Source organism: Gymnogyps californianus, chromosome 12 (genome assembly GCF_018139145.2).
Source record: "Gymnogyps californianus isolate 813 chromosome 12, ASM1813914v2, whole genome shotgun sequence".
Classification (NCBI taxonomy): Eukaryota; Metazoa; Chordata; class Aves; order Accipitriformes; family Cathartidae; genus Gymnogyps; species Gymnogyps californianus.
Genome location: NC_059482.1, coordinates 11,889,901 through 11,902,654, shown reverse-complemented (window position 1 = coordinate 11,902,654; position 12,754 = coordinate 11,889,901). Strand labels below are relative to the sequence as shown.

Here is a 12,754-nt window from a genome sequence, read left to right as displayed (position 1 = left end):
ATAATAATGAAATATAATAATAATAGTAGTAATGAAAAGGAATATAACAAAGAAAAAAGAAGAGGGGAAAAAAAAAAAGAAAAAACCCCCAGTGATGCACAATGCAATTGCTCACCACCCGCTGACCGATGCCTGATCTGCCCCTCCTGGCCAACTCCCCCCAGTTTATATACTGGGCATGATGTTCCATGGTATGGAATACCCCTTTGGCTAGTTGGGGTCAGCTGTCCTGGCTGTGCTCCCTCCCAGCTTCTTGCACACCTGCTTGCTGGCAGAGCATGGGAAACTGAAAAAATGCTTAAGAGAAGTGCTACTTAGCAACAAGTAAAACATCGGTGTGTTGTCAACATTATTCTCACACTAAATCCAAAGCACAGCACTGTACCAGCTACTAAGAAGAGAATTAACTCTATCCCAGCCGAAACCAGGACATGTGGACAGTAATTTGCACTACATACCAGGACAACCCTGACATAAGGAAGCATGCCCCGTGTAAAGGGGCTTTTCAGCTTGTATGCATTCTGCTGAGACCATCCATAAGGTGGCTGACTGACATCAGCTATGGAAGAAAGCGGGTGTGTGCTGTTTTCTGGGCAATGTGGACAGATAAATTCCAGAAAGCTACTTCCAGAAGTAGCAATAACTGAACATATTGCTCACTGGCCAGCTGAACACAGTTTTGATATTATCATTGGACTTGAATTGGGAACCAGTTTATAAGGGATCTTATACCAGGCTTGTGTGTGAGTAGAATAAGCACTGCAAGCATTTTTTAAGCAATGCCAAGTCAGCTGATGCAGATAACTTGACCGTCTGTGCTCAGCAAAATAAGGAGATGTATTTAGTTTTAGCTGACATATTTTGTTGTGGCTCAATTTGTAGGTCTTCTAATGAGTCTTATATGGCCTGACATAAAATCATTCACGTGTATACAACAGACTTCACCATAATGTGAGTACGACCCTATGGCTACTTTCATGCCGTTTTACAAGCTGCATAAACAAATGCTTTAAGAGATGTTTAACTGTTTGTTTTATATAAAGCTACTTGATCTGTATTACAGTCAAACATCTCTTGTTAAATGTCTTATACATGCAATTTGTATATACAGTTAAATGTACATTTCTAATATAAGAATGGTAAATGTTGTTGTTCAGACCACAAGAACCGGGCTGGTATCAGACGTTAATCAGGCTGCTGTCTCTAATTCTTGTACTTTTCTAAAGAACAGTGGAATGTGGTAGAAACTACACAGAGCCAAGTCATGGAGCTTCTTACTTAGTTTTTCATCTACACAAGCAAAACTCTCATTGAAGGCACTGAATAAGAGTTTCTCTGTATAGCTTATATGCCTGTGCTCATAGAAAAGATACATGTGCAATAATCTTAAATACACGTATAGCTCTACAAATGAGATATAAAACCAGCTATGTAGAAAGTGCATAAAATAACTGTTGAATTAAATACGGCAGATTTCTGTGTCTGCTAAATAAATACTAATTCGGGTTTCAAGCAATTATATAGTATATGTAAGTTATTATCTAGTAGATAATAAAGCACATACGTTACTACTTTTTAAGCTGTATCACTTCATCTGAGTATTGGCAAGCTTAATTTGCAGTGTAATTGAGTACCGTAGAAGATTATTAATAGCTGGAGCCTGAGAGAGATCCGTTTTCACTGTACGTAACCATGTTTGAGACAGACAGGTTTGGGTACTCCTACAGCAAGTCTCAGGCACTTTCCAAAACTCTGTGGCAGAGATTAATAGCCAGAAAGATTTGTTACTACTACTAAACACTGTGTTCAGTTTTACAGTCATTAAGTATCAGTCTCTTTTTAGAATTAAAACAAAAAGTTTTTGTATTTAGTACCTGCATTTACATTAGGATACTTCAAAGAGGTGTCTTCTGCCTCAACATGAAACAACCTTTGGAAACAGCCTTCTTCTCTAATTAGGCTTGTTTGTATGCAAATTAAAAAAATATAAATAATGAAGTAATGAAGGATAATCTTATGTGTTGTGAGAAAGTTAGGCTGCTGGGGGAAATCAGGAGATCGTCCTATGGGGTGGATGTAGGACAAGCATATTATATTCCTAATTTGATATACTTTGTTCTGCTATTTTTTCTGAATATTTTCTGTTAGATGAACTGGTATTTCTTATAGCAAAGCCTTTCAAACCTCTTTAAAGAGAGGATAAAAATCTGAAAGGATGAGTTTTGTGAGTGTATTAACATGGCATAGCAATTTATTATGTTGACAAATATCTCAGTTGTAAAAGTAGTAAGAAAATTGTCCTGTAATTCAAAACATGGAAAGAAGATTGAAAAGGAACACCTGTTTTGCAGGGAATTAGCACAGGCTATGGGAGCTGCAGGTCACCTGGCAGGATGAGGGCTGCCTCTGCCCTCCCGTAACAGATTCACTGGTCCCCCAACCAGTACGTGTCCCATGTTCATAGGGCAGGCTGAGCACCTCAGCTCTAACAGCCAGAAGCCTGTAATGTTTAAGCTGGATGAAGTGATGTACCTGCATCCAGAGGCAGTTTTTATTTCCTCAGATGCAACTGTGAAATTTCATGGTGTCCTAATGGACTATGAAATATTGAGAGACCCTGACATTATTGGAATACTCTCAAATACACCAGATAACGGTGCTCCCACCTCCAAGCTTTCTCTTTCACCTCATTTCATTGTGCTAGGGAGCACTCAGAAAACAATCTGATTTTTCTTCCCCCTCCAATTGCAAATCATATAATGCTTTATTTTAAACAAGCAGAATTAGTGTACAGAAGGCAACCACAAGCTTATCAACCACATATTTATAGGCCCATATTTACAGTATTTTCCAAACACTCCCTTGTGTTTCCTCTTCCTGTTACTAATTACTAGCAGATTATAATTCTCTATATCCATCCTGCAGCTGACCAGAATTGTAGAGCAGTCAGCTAAAACAGAACATTTAGTGCAATGCTGGCAGATCACAGCATCAAACTTCTATTTGATAATGCAAAAATATCCTCTTACATTTTCTGTATCTATCTGCAGCAATTTTATACACTATTTGAATAAACATAACCTACAAGAACATTTAAAGAAAAATAGAGAGCATAATCTTCTTTTAGCTCCATGCAGAGCAAGAGGAGGTTTTTTTCAAAGGTGATTTCTTTTTTCTTGGTGTTCTCAACCAATATGAATTTGCCATGGGACACATCAGAGTTCGATGTCTAAACCCTTGAAGAGAAAAGGGTTCCCCCCCCCCTCAGAAACGGGAAAGCCATTATGATGGCTGACATAAGAGTCCTGGTCTGTCATCAGCTGAAAAGGCTATGACACTGACTGCACCCATTTTTTCCCCACGTTCAATCATTTGGAAAGAAGTGTTAAATTTTATCATACAGAAAATTTGTGAGCTAACTGGTTGCCCAATACCAATTCAGATCAAGTAGTTTAGTTTTTTGCTGATAGTCTTAAATAAGATTTCTCTTATTTAACTTCAGTAATGGCTTGCAAGCCGATCTGATGTAATTTACAGTGTCCTCTGATTATAGGCTGTCATGTTTTATGTAGTGACATCTACAAAGCTATACTATACTCTTACTATATATCACTTTGTTACTGAAGACTGATACATGATGTAATTTCACACACCTGCACACAAACAAATCAAACCCAAAAATAGGATCCTAGGGTTGTTTTTCAAACTTCTTTTATCAAAATATGGGGGATTTGCAGCAGAATTTTTAGGCTTTATTTGGCAACGCAGATAACCTTCTCTAATACTTAAACCACTTGACAGTACTAGACTTTATCATAAATATCAATATTTTTCCCTACTCAAATGTCTTTGATTAGATGAGAGGCTGTTTAACAAGATTTATTTTGTACAAAAGCTATATATACGTATTCTGCATGCAACATGTTGCAAATGAGTCAGGTTGATGAAAGGTTGATTGGGAAGGGATCTGGGAGAGCAGGGTAGCAGTCTCGAGATAGAATTATCTAATACCAGGACTAACAAATTACATAGATGCCATAAATTTTCCCTACGGCCAGCAGCAACTCAGGCGATACCCAACCCTGGAAGTGCCTTACTTATAGCACTGTGCCTCGCTGAATACCCACAAGTACCCCACTCTTACGCAAGGTCATCTGTGCTCCACTGAGATCCAGAAACTAGACTGTCCCCCTTAAATATGCCAAGGGATTCAATGCAAAGTTATGTCTGTATACCTACAACAGATCTTCCCACAAACTGCAGTTATAGCTGCCCATTAGATTTTAGTATTTCACTATGGGAACGGAATGAAATATTTTCCTTTTATATTACAGCCTCACCCATGATGCAAGAGATCCTGTCCAATGGCATTAAAATTTCTCTCCCCCCCATCCCTTTTTTTTTTTTTTTTTTTGCAAGACCCTATCCACCTAAACGGGGCATAAAGGGATACAGGGCTAACAGCATAAAATTGCAGTAGGATAGTACGATAACCTATAGGAAGCATGCAGTAAAGTCCTCTTCCTCAAGCTTGGGGACATCATTCCTGCAGACACAATGGGGTGTCCCAGCCAATTCTGCTACTGCACAGCATATTCCCGTGAACGCGGCAGCTCCTGTCGTGCCCACTGCCATTTCCCCATGCTGCCGCAGACCTTGCCCCAACCGTCATTGTGAGTCTTTCCAACAGCTCATGGTGGAGAAGGTAATGGCTGGGTCTTCCCACGGGGTTTTGAGGCTCACTGGGTTTGTACAGGCTGCTTGTATTTGGCTGGGAAACTGCTCCTTCCCCAGGCTTACCCCCACTTCTCTAGCCCAAACGCCACAGTGACAGAGCACACTGAGGGAAGGTGCTGAGCACAGCCTGCCCCGATTTCTCCGTTTTGACTCTATTATGGGAGAAGCAGGCTCAGCCCCGCTGGCTGGCAGCTCTGAAACGCAAAGCAGAAGGTTTGCTGGAAAAGGCACTGACCGGCAGCGGCCCTGCCAGCAATCAGCAGGCGCGGGAAGTGAGAGAGCGCATCGCTGCCGATGGCCGTGCTGCCAACTCCTGCACAGCTATCGCAGGTGCTGGGATATTTGGCGGCTTTCTGAAAGCCCAAGCTGCCACCTTCATTTCTGAAGAACACCAATCTCAAATAAAAAGAGCAACTTTTGTTTTAGCCTTAGAAATAAGAGCCGCACAAGCCTTAACAGCTCAAAAGGCCATTGGGAAAACACTTTAGAAAATCTCACGATTTTGTAGTCAGCTGAACGACTAGGGTAGAGGGGGCTTTTACTCGTATTTTGTTGGTACCTCCAGAAGGACCATGCGTTATAGGTGACAACGAAACGCTGTCCCGACCGCCGCTCTCTCCCTCCACCCAGCTCACCGCTGGCCGAGACGCGCTGTCCCATGCAACATCACCTGGTAACCTTCTTGGTACCGGTAACGAGCGGGGAGCTGGCGCCCCGGTACACCTGCCCGCGGGTGCCATGCCTCGCCGCACCGCCGCTACTCGCCGCGCCGGTCGGCCCCGAGCCCCCGCCCCAGCGCGGGGCTCAGCCGAGCGGGACGGGCTGCCAGCGCTGCCCTGCGGGGGCACCGGGCGGCGGCGGCGCAGGCCCTTACCGATGATGATGGCACAGGCGCTGACCAGCCCGATCTCCTTCTTCAGCGCCACCCGCTCGGGGCCGCCGGGCGCCCCGCGCTGCTCCCCGCCGGCCATCGCTGCCCGCGCCGCTCTGCCCCGCTGCCGCCGCCGCGCGCATGCGCCGCTCCCCGCCGGGGAGGTGGGGGGGGGGGGGTGTCCGACCTGGGGGGCGCGCGGCGGTGGCGGGAAGGTGCTGGGGGTCGTCGCCGCCTCTCTGAGGCGAGGCACCTGCGGGGAGCGGGCGGAGGGTCCCCCGGCATCCCCCCCGGTCCCTCGCAGGGTGACGGTGCCCGAGAGGGCTGCCTGTCGTACGAGGTGCGTGTGCCGGGCGTGACAGCCACCTCTGAGAAGCCTGCAAACGTGTCCCCCGAGGAGCGGGGGGAAACAACCGCAGTAACACCAAAGTTAGCACAGTTTGGTAAGTGCCAAGCGACCAGTTTGGTCATTTGGTTTGTCAGGCAGCAGGGTCTGCCCCAACGCCCAGGTAGCCTGTGTGCCCACAGCTCATTTTGGATGACTTTTGTGACCAACCAACCTAACTCCCTGTAGGGCTCACTTTCACAGCGCTGTCTCCACATGAATCTTCTCAGTGGTGGTCCACCTACTGCTGTGCTTTATGAGTTGTGGTAGTGCAATAATTTAAAGGAAAAAACATTTTATTGCTTGTAATCAGTACTGACAGCGTGTGGCCAAGCAAGCATAGTTAAAATCAACAAGGCAATGCCCAGATGCTGACCGCTTGGTTTCTGCCTTTACTTTTCTTGTTAGTTTCTTCCCTCCTCCTTCCCGCTTTGTTTCAAATCTCTCTGAAAGGAGTTAAACCCCCCCAGCCCGTGTGTGCGCCAGCTCCCTTTGCACCTGTTGGTGCTGAGGAACCTGCAGCTGAGGGTGTCCCCCCACCAGCCCTCCCAGCTGCCCCAGGTGCCTTGCTGGGCAGGCAGCAGGCTGTTGATAAGCTGCAGCTGGAGTCATCTGTTGGCAAGCTTAAGGAAATAATAAATATTTCCTTTCCTCACACAGGGGATGGAGTGTAAATGTTGGGATACTTCATTGCAGCAAGAATGTAGGAATACCAAGGTAAATGTAAGGAAATAATGTCATGTAGTAATTCACAAATCTTTTGCTCTGTGAACAAACTGCCTTCATAAGAGTGTCAATGGATGATGTCTCCTCTGCTCTCAGGTGAAATCAGAAAGTTAAATTGTCGCTTGGGAACCTGGGCTCTTCCCTCAAGCTGTAACAGCCAAGGGTTTATTGATGGAAATCCCTGGTTCATTCCTTGTTTGTAAGTCAAGATGAACATCTTCCTGAGAGTAGTTCTGTGTTCAGAGAGGATCTCTATGTGGGTGACCTATTCTGAAAGTGCATAGGTTAGAAAATTTTCATAAGAAGATTATGTGGTATCTGGGAGGTGTGGGAAGGAGATAGTGTGCATCAGTGGGGCAACCAACGTGGTAATAGAAATTGGACGTGGTGGGGTGGTATCAATGGGAGAAGGAAGGTCTCTTCACCTCAGTGAAGGAAGGTGGGAAATTTCTGTGGTGACATCAGTCTGATTTTGTTTGACTTTAGAATGAAAAGTATGACCTGAAAACTGGCGAGTTGTTTGAGGAAATCAGTGGACTACTCTTACAAAGCGGATGATTGTAAGTGATTTTACTTTATAAAGCTGCTTTATACTGCTGCTGTTATAGAAAGGCTTATTGATTTTCAGAGGCTGAGACTTGTTTCCTAAATTGATCTATCGCTCTGTGGAATTGTTGTTTCTAAATGAACTGCCTCACTAACTACTTCTAAAATGTCCTTTTATTGAATTACTACGTACTTTTTATAAGGAAGCATTTTACAAAAAGAATTGCTTTCTGAACTATGTAAACAGTACTACTGCTCTCCTTTTAAAGACAGGGAAATGCGAAGACTAGAAATGAAGTTTCAGATGTTCAAAAGTAGCCTGATGTTTTAGGTATTTCTTCTAGGTGGTTTAAATGATTGTTTCAGAGCTATGTTTTCCACTGGTAGCAATTCAAGTAATTTCTAGTACCTCTGAAAGTCTACGTGCTAGTCTCATATGGACATTATGATTTACTCCGTGAAAGTTGTCTATGACAGTCTATTTCTTTTGTAAAAGCTAAAGAAATAGATTGACCTTCATCAAAAAATACAAAAATCAAGACATATGAGAATGAATGGTGTTGCTAACTGTGTAACTAACTGTATTGCTGAGTTCTAACAGCCTAATGAAGTTCAGGATCAATTAACCTTTACAGAACAACCACAGAATCTGCTAAATGAGTGTCCACTTAGAAGGATAACACTGCACTTGGTTTCTTTTGCTGTGGTAGGAGTGTTGGTTTGCTCTGAAATATGTGTATAATCTTTGTGGTATTGTGTGGAAGATAAAAATCTCAGTCAGCCCTCTTACGCTGATTAGCAAGGAACAGTGCATGCTGGCTGTGGGATGATGAAAATGAATACTAGAATTCAATTAACTCTAATAATCTTCTTCAACTCAACTGTGCAATAGCTGTAGGATTTTTTTTTTTTTTAAAATGTTCTGGCCAGTTTAGGGGGCTTTGCCAGGGAAAATGCTAAGTATTCATATATGTGTGCACTCTGCCTGCTGATAGAAATACTTTGTTCTGTAATTGTTCTTCCTTGCTGAAAGCCACGAGGCACAACTGGGTGACTTTACTGATATGTTTTCAAGTATTTTACTGGTAATGAGAAAGGAAAAACCTAACAGAAAAGCACCAGAAAACTCTCCTTAGGAAAGGTAGCCAACAAACTATTAAAACTGAGAAAAGCAGAGGAACCTTAAGAGCATTCTGTCTTCCTATCCAGTTTCACATTGGATAGCCTTTTGAACAAGGCTAAGAGAACAGAGCTGGCGCAGAACCATGCGGTGAAATCTAAGTTTTGTCCCAAGAAAACCTTTTGCAGCAGAAACATTAATGAACTGGCTTATCTGATTGTGGCTCAACAAGGCTAGGATATTGTCCATTACACCTTACGGTTTCAGCACCAGATCCTGTTTTGTGAGTTTCATCCTCGAGGGCAGCATCCGTGCCCTTGCCTTTGTGTGGGGCCATTCCCAGAAGAAATAGGCAGCCTTTGCGGCTGGGCAGCTGTGCTTCCCTGGGCCATGATAGAGGCCTCTGATAGGAAAGACCCAACCCCTCAGCTGCCCACCCAAGTAGGGATTTTACAAATGTCCATTTGAAGGGACCTGTACCCTTGCCCTGGGAGGTGAAGATAAAGGTGTATGATTGCCTTTTTCTCGAGATGCATAGCATTATTTTGGTAGGTGCTTATTTGTGGTATCTCTGCCAGAATGCACTTCCTAGTGCAAGCAATAAGCTTGTAAGCAGTTTAGCCTAGTTACCAGGTAGAGTGGGTAATAAACAGGGTGGGCAAACAGGGTTGGATGCAGCTGTGTTGGTGATGGAGGAGGATGGTGGCTGTGCAGCAGCAGTGCGGTCTCTCCCTGACACATGAAACTGAGTACATGGCATATGGGATAACGGTTATGGGCGAGGGGATACAGCCAGGAAATCTGTGCTGGTAACTTAATTTAGGATTGTAGTCCTGAACCTCTGTAGAGTACTTAATTTTTCTCATTTGTCCTTGCAAAGAGGATAAATTCTTTACCTAAATTCATATAAAGAACATTGATTTACTGATTCTTTTTCCAGTGTGTGCATAATAAATGACTTCCCTTTTCAAAGTTTTAAGTGTTTTACTATTGCTGAAGGAGTAAGCAGGTGGCTGTTTACAACATGAGCTTTTGATATGCCCACATCCATAGCAAAACACAGAAGTGTAAAAGAGCAGTGGGCCAGAAACCTGTTGGAAAAGACAGCAGTGACAAAGGTTGCCCACATTAACTGCCAAAAAATGCTCCTTTTTTTTTTTTTTTTTCTTTAGGCTGAGTGCCTGCCTGCTTCACTGTGTTTTTTGCATGCCGGTGAAGAGAGGACTTTTCTCTTTTTGTGGTAGTGTTGGCTGCTTATTTAGGTTGTGTATTCTGTCCTATTGTTAATATAGTTCTAAAATGAGCAAGTCAGAGGACATGTACATTCTAATTAGTAGTTATCTGAGACAGCTCTCAGCGCAAAGACTTCTTTTAAATTGTTTTGGATCTGAACATACTGTATCTACTTGAATGATGAAACGTTAGTAAGCAAAAAAGCCAAAGTTCTTTGTAGGAAGGCAATTGCTGCGTAGCAACTGCACAGAGAGGATGCAATGAAGCTTGCATGTGTTCTCTTTTGTTGCTATTTTCGTCCTCATTTTCTCCATGTTCTGAAATGTACAGAAATTATTAAAGTTGTTGGAACCAGTTATTTCATTCATTGCTATTTATGCTCTAAAAAAAAAAAAGGAAGCAAACAATGCAGTTTGGTTTTTGTATTTTGGGAAGAAATAATAAAGGGAATCTAATATGCCATTTATGAAGGGATGCTGCGACTGAGTTTTCAAATTAATATGGTCTTTAATGTATGTGAAGTGTATGGGAAGAGAGCAAGAGTAAAGAAATATAAAGACTCTCCATCATAGTAGATGTTCTTTCCAGTCTCACTCCATTTTTGTATCCATCTAAATAAATTTCTATTGTCTTAAAAGATAACCAACCCTACAAAACTGAAACATACCATAGTTGTTAAAACATAATTCAACTTTGAGTTTAATGGGGTCACCATAAACAACATCGGGGAAATAGTTACTTGGAAGGTTAAACTATCTTGTAGTGTATCTTTAAATAAAGCAGTGGGCTGACTGGTTTAGCAAAAGGAAATTTGGGGAATAATGGGATTGTAAAGTGATTCTTAATTGCTAATAAACTTGCGAGTAAGGTTTGCCACATGGAATAGTGTCTGTGGAAAGCCTGTTATGCCCATACAAAATATGGGAGACTCTGGTCTGAACTGCCCTTAAGGATGTGCCCTGCACCATGCCTGTGTTAGAGGGATCTGGCCAGCCCCACAGCTGGTGGCTGACTTGGGACTGTGAGGGTCCCACTGCAACAGGATTGCTGTTACTCTGTGCTTCATCACCTTTCTGTAGTAGGACAGAAACTTGGGCATTAGGATTAAGAGCAAGAATACAAGCAGGAAGAAGGCCCGTTTACTCGGAAGTGACATCAGTGGGAGGGACATCAGTGGGAGGGAACCATATGAAGCCTTTCTGCTTTAATATGAATGAGTCCCAACAGGCAACCCTAAATGTAGCCAGGTGCAGGTGTATCAGTTACTTGTTGAAAGCATCCCATTCTCCATCATCTTGCTCTATCATGTTCAGTCTCTATATGATAAAGGTGGAAAAAGTGGTGTTCTTTGTGTTTCTAGCAACATGATGTTGTACCTCTGTGTTTCAGAAAGCTGTAGTAGAGGAAGCCGCATTAGTATGTGACTCCTTTGTGACTCCCCAGCACCTAAACAAGAAAATGGGGGATGTACATTTGAAAAGGGAAGGCAGAATCTTTTCCTCTAGTCCAATAAAGGAGGAAATTTTCCAGAGTGGCATTTTTTGGGTAGCTACTCTTTTCTGCAATAATGGCAACAGGAAAGAGGTTCCTCCAAGTGTGGAACAGTTCTGGAATAGGTCAAAGAGGCTAATTAGCTTGTGCAAACTAGCTAAGCATCTGAACCAGGTAAAAGTGATTCCTGTGATTAAATATAATCCTAATAATTTGTTGCTTATGTTTCTATCATCCTCCTTGATTATTATAAATTTCATTCACAACAAGTGTTACTTATAAACAATGTCCTTTTATGTTTCTACCTTGCCAAATGTTAACGTGAGAGCTGAGTAACCAGAATGTATGAGCCATTCTCTAGCAACAGGTATGAAGATCCTTCACCCCCTCCACTGCCTTGCCCTAGCAAAGCACTGCTCTCCAGGACAATTTAAAAACGATGTGCCAAGGGGTAAGTGGAGTTCTCCTTCACTGATCCATAAGGGTTAGTGTGGGTGCTGGGAATGCAGGGCTATACATGGAAATCCAACAACAACCTTTAACCAAAAATGTCCTGTGGCATGCAGTAAGGCAGTGGGAAGTCTGTGTTTATAATAAAACATTTGATTGTCTCTTCCTCTTGTTGCAACTTTTTGGGAAGACTCCCTTTCATGTCAGTAAGGGGCAGGAATATAACCAAGAGCTGGAGTTAGCAAATACATGATCTTCAGGCTTACAACAGTGGCTTCTAAGTGGGCTGAGCTTTAAGAGTATTTTCCAGGCTTGCTGAATGGGGACCTGGATGAGATAATTGGAAAAGCAGGCTGAGAATCAGGTCTTCTGCAAAGCTCTCTGATCTGAGTTATTTCTGACAATGATGTATATCTTCTGAATTCTGTAATGTATTGCATTCGTTGGGCATTGGGAAGAGCCTTAGTAGGTAAGGCTGACTTTGGGCTGACTGATGCCACTCTTTCATGGTCCTCTGCAAGATCTGGGAACTTTAATCCCATAATTTAGGAAGCTCAGGAGATTCTTCAGGCAGTATCACTGTGTTTCAAGCTCCTCTAGGAGGAATGTGGGTCCTGTACACAGCAGAGGCTCGCCTAGTATTAATAACTCCCTCCACAGCCTCTATAAAGGGCAGTATTTTGGCAATGTACAGAAAAGTCAGGGCCAGATACTTCACTGCACTTACAGCTCCCTTTGAGCAGCAGGCTTTTATCCATAGATTCTGGTGACCAGAATGTTTGCTGTATTTTAGGTAAAATATTCATCAGGTGTGAACTGTTGGACACTTAGATATCTGTGTAAAAACTCTATTTCTAAATTTCCACCTGTATGAAGTGGGCCATTGTATGTTCAAATTGTATCACCCCTTCAAAGATATTTCATGACAGCTCATAAGTAGATGAGTGTAAGTAGATTATGTAAAGAGCTATTTGTAGGCTGTTGATGAATGAGGTTTCTAGAGCCAGGGTTATTGAAAGAACCTAGTTTCAGTTAAGCACTGGTACAATTGGTGTGTTATCAGAATACACTGAAATGCAGTGGTGAAAGGGAGCTGAAAGGATGATCAATTTCAGAACAAGCATTTGTTTTATGCATTTTTTTTTAAAGATCTCTGACAACACTGTAGTATTTCAACATTTCACCACTATAACAA

The 12,754-nt window shown here is 42.7% G+C and overlaps 1 protein-coding gene and 1 long non-coding RNA gene across 3 annotated transcripts in view; one reads left to right on the top strand and one right to left on the bottom strand.

The window, feature by feature from the left end:
* SLC7A10 (solute carrier family 7 member 10) overlaps positions 1-5,751 on the bottom strand; it is a 45,999-nt gene extending 40,248 nt beyond the window's left edge. Inside the window, 2 exon segments of the mRNA XM_050903931.1 lie at positions 5,612-5,708; positions 5,710-5,751. Of these exon segments, the coding sequence (XP_050759888.1) occupies positions 5,612-5,708; positions 5,710-5,751 (139 nt within the window).
* A 1,460-nt stretch (positions 5,752-7,211) lies between these two features.
* LOC127021024 (uncharacterized) overlaps positions 7,212-12,754 on the top strand; it is a 134,651-nt gene continuing 129,108 nt past the window's right edge. For both annotated transcript variants that reach the window (XR_007767150.1, XR_007767149.1), the window contains exon 1: positions 7,212-7,279. This is a non-coding gene — a long non-coding RNA (uncharacterized LOC127021024). The remainder of the gene's footprint in view (positions 7,280-12,754) is intronic.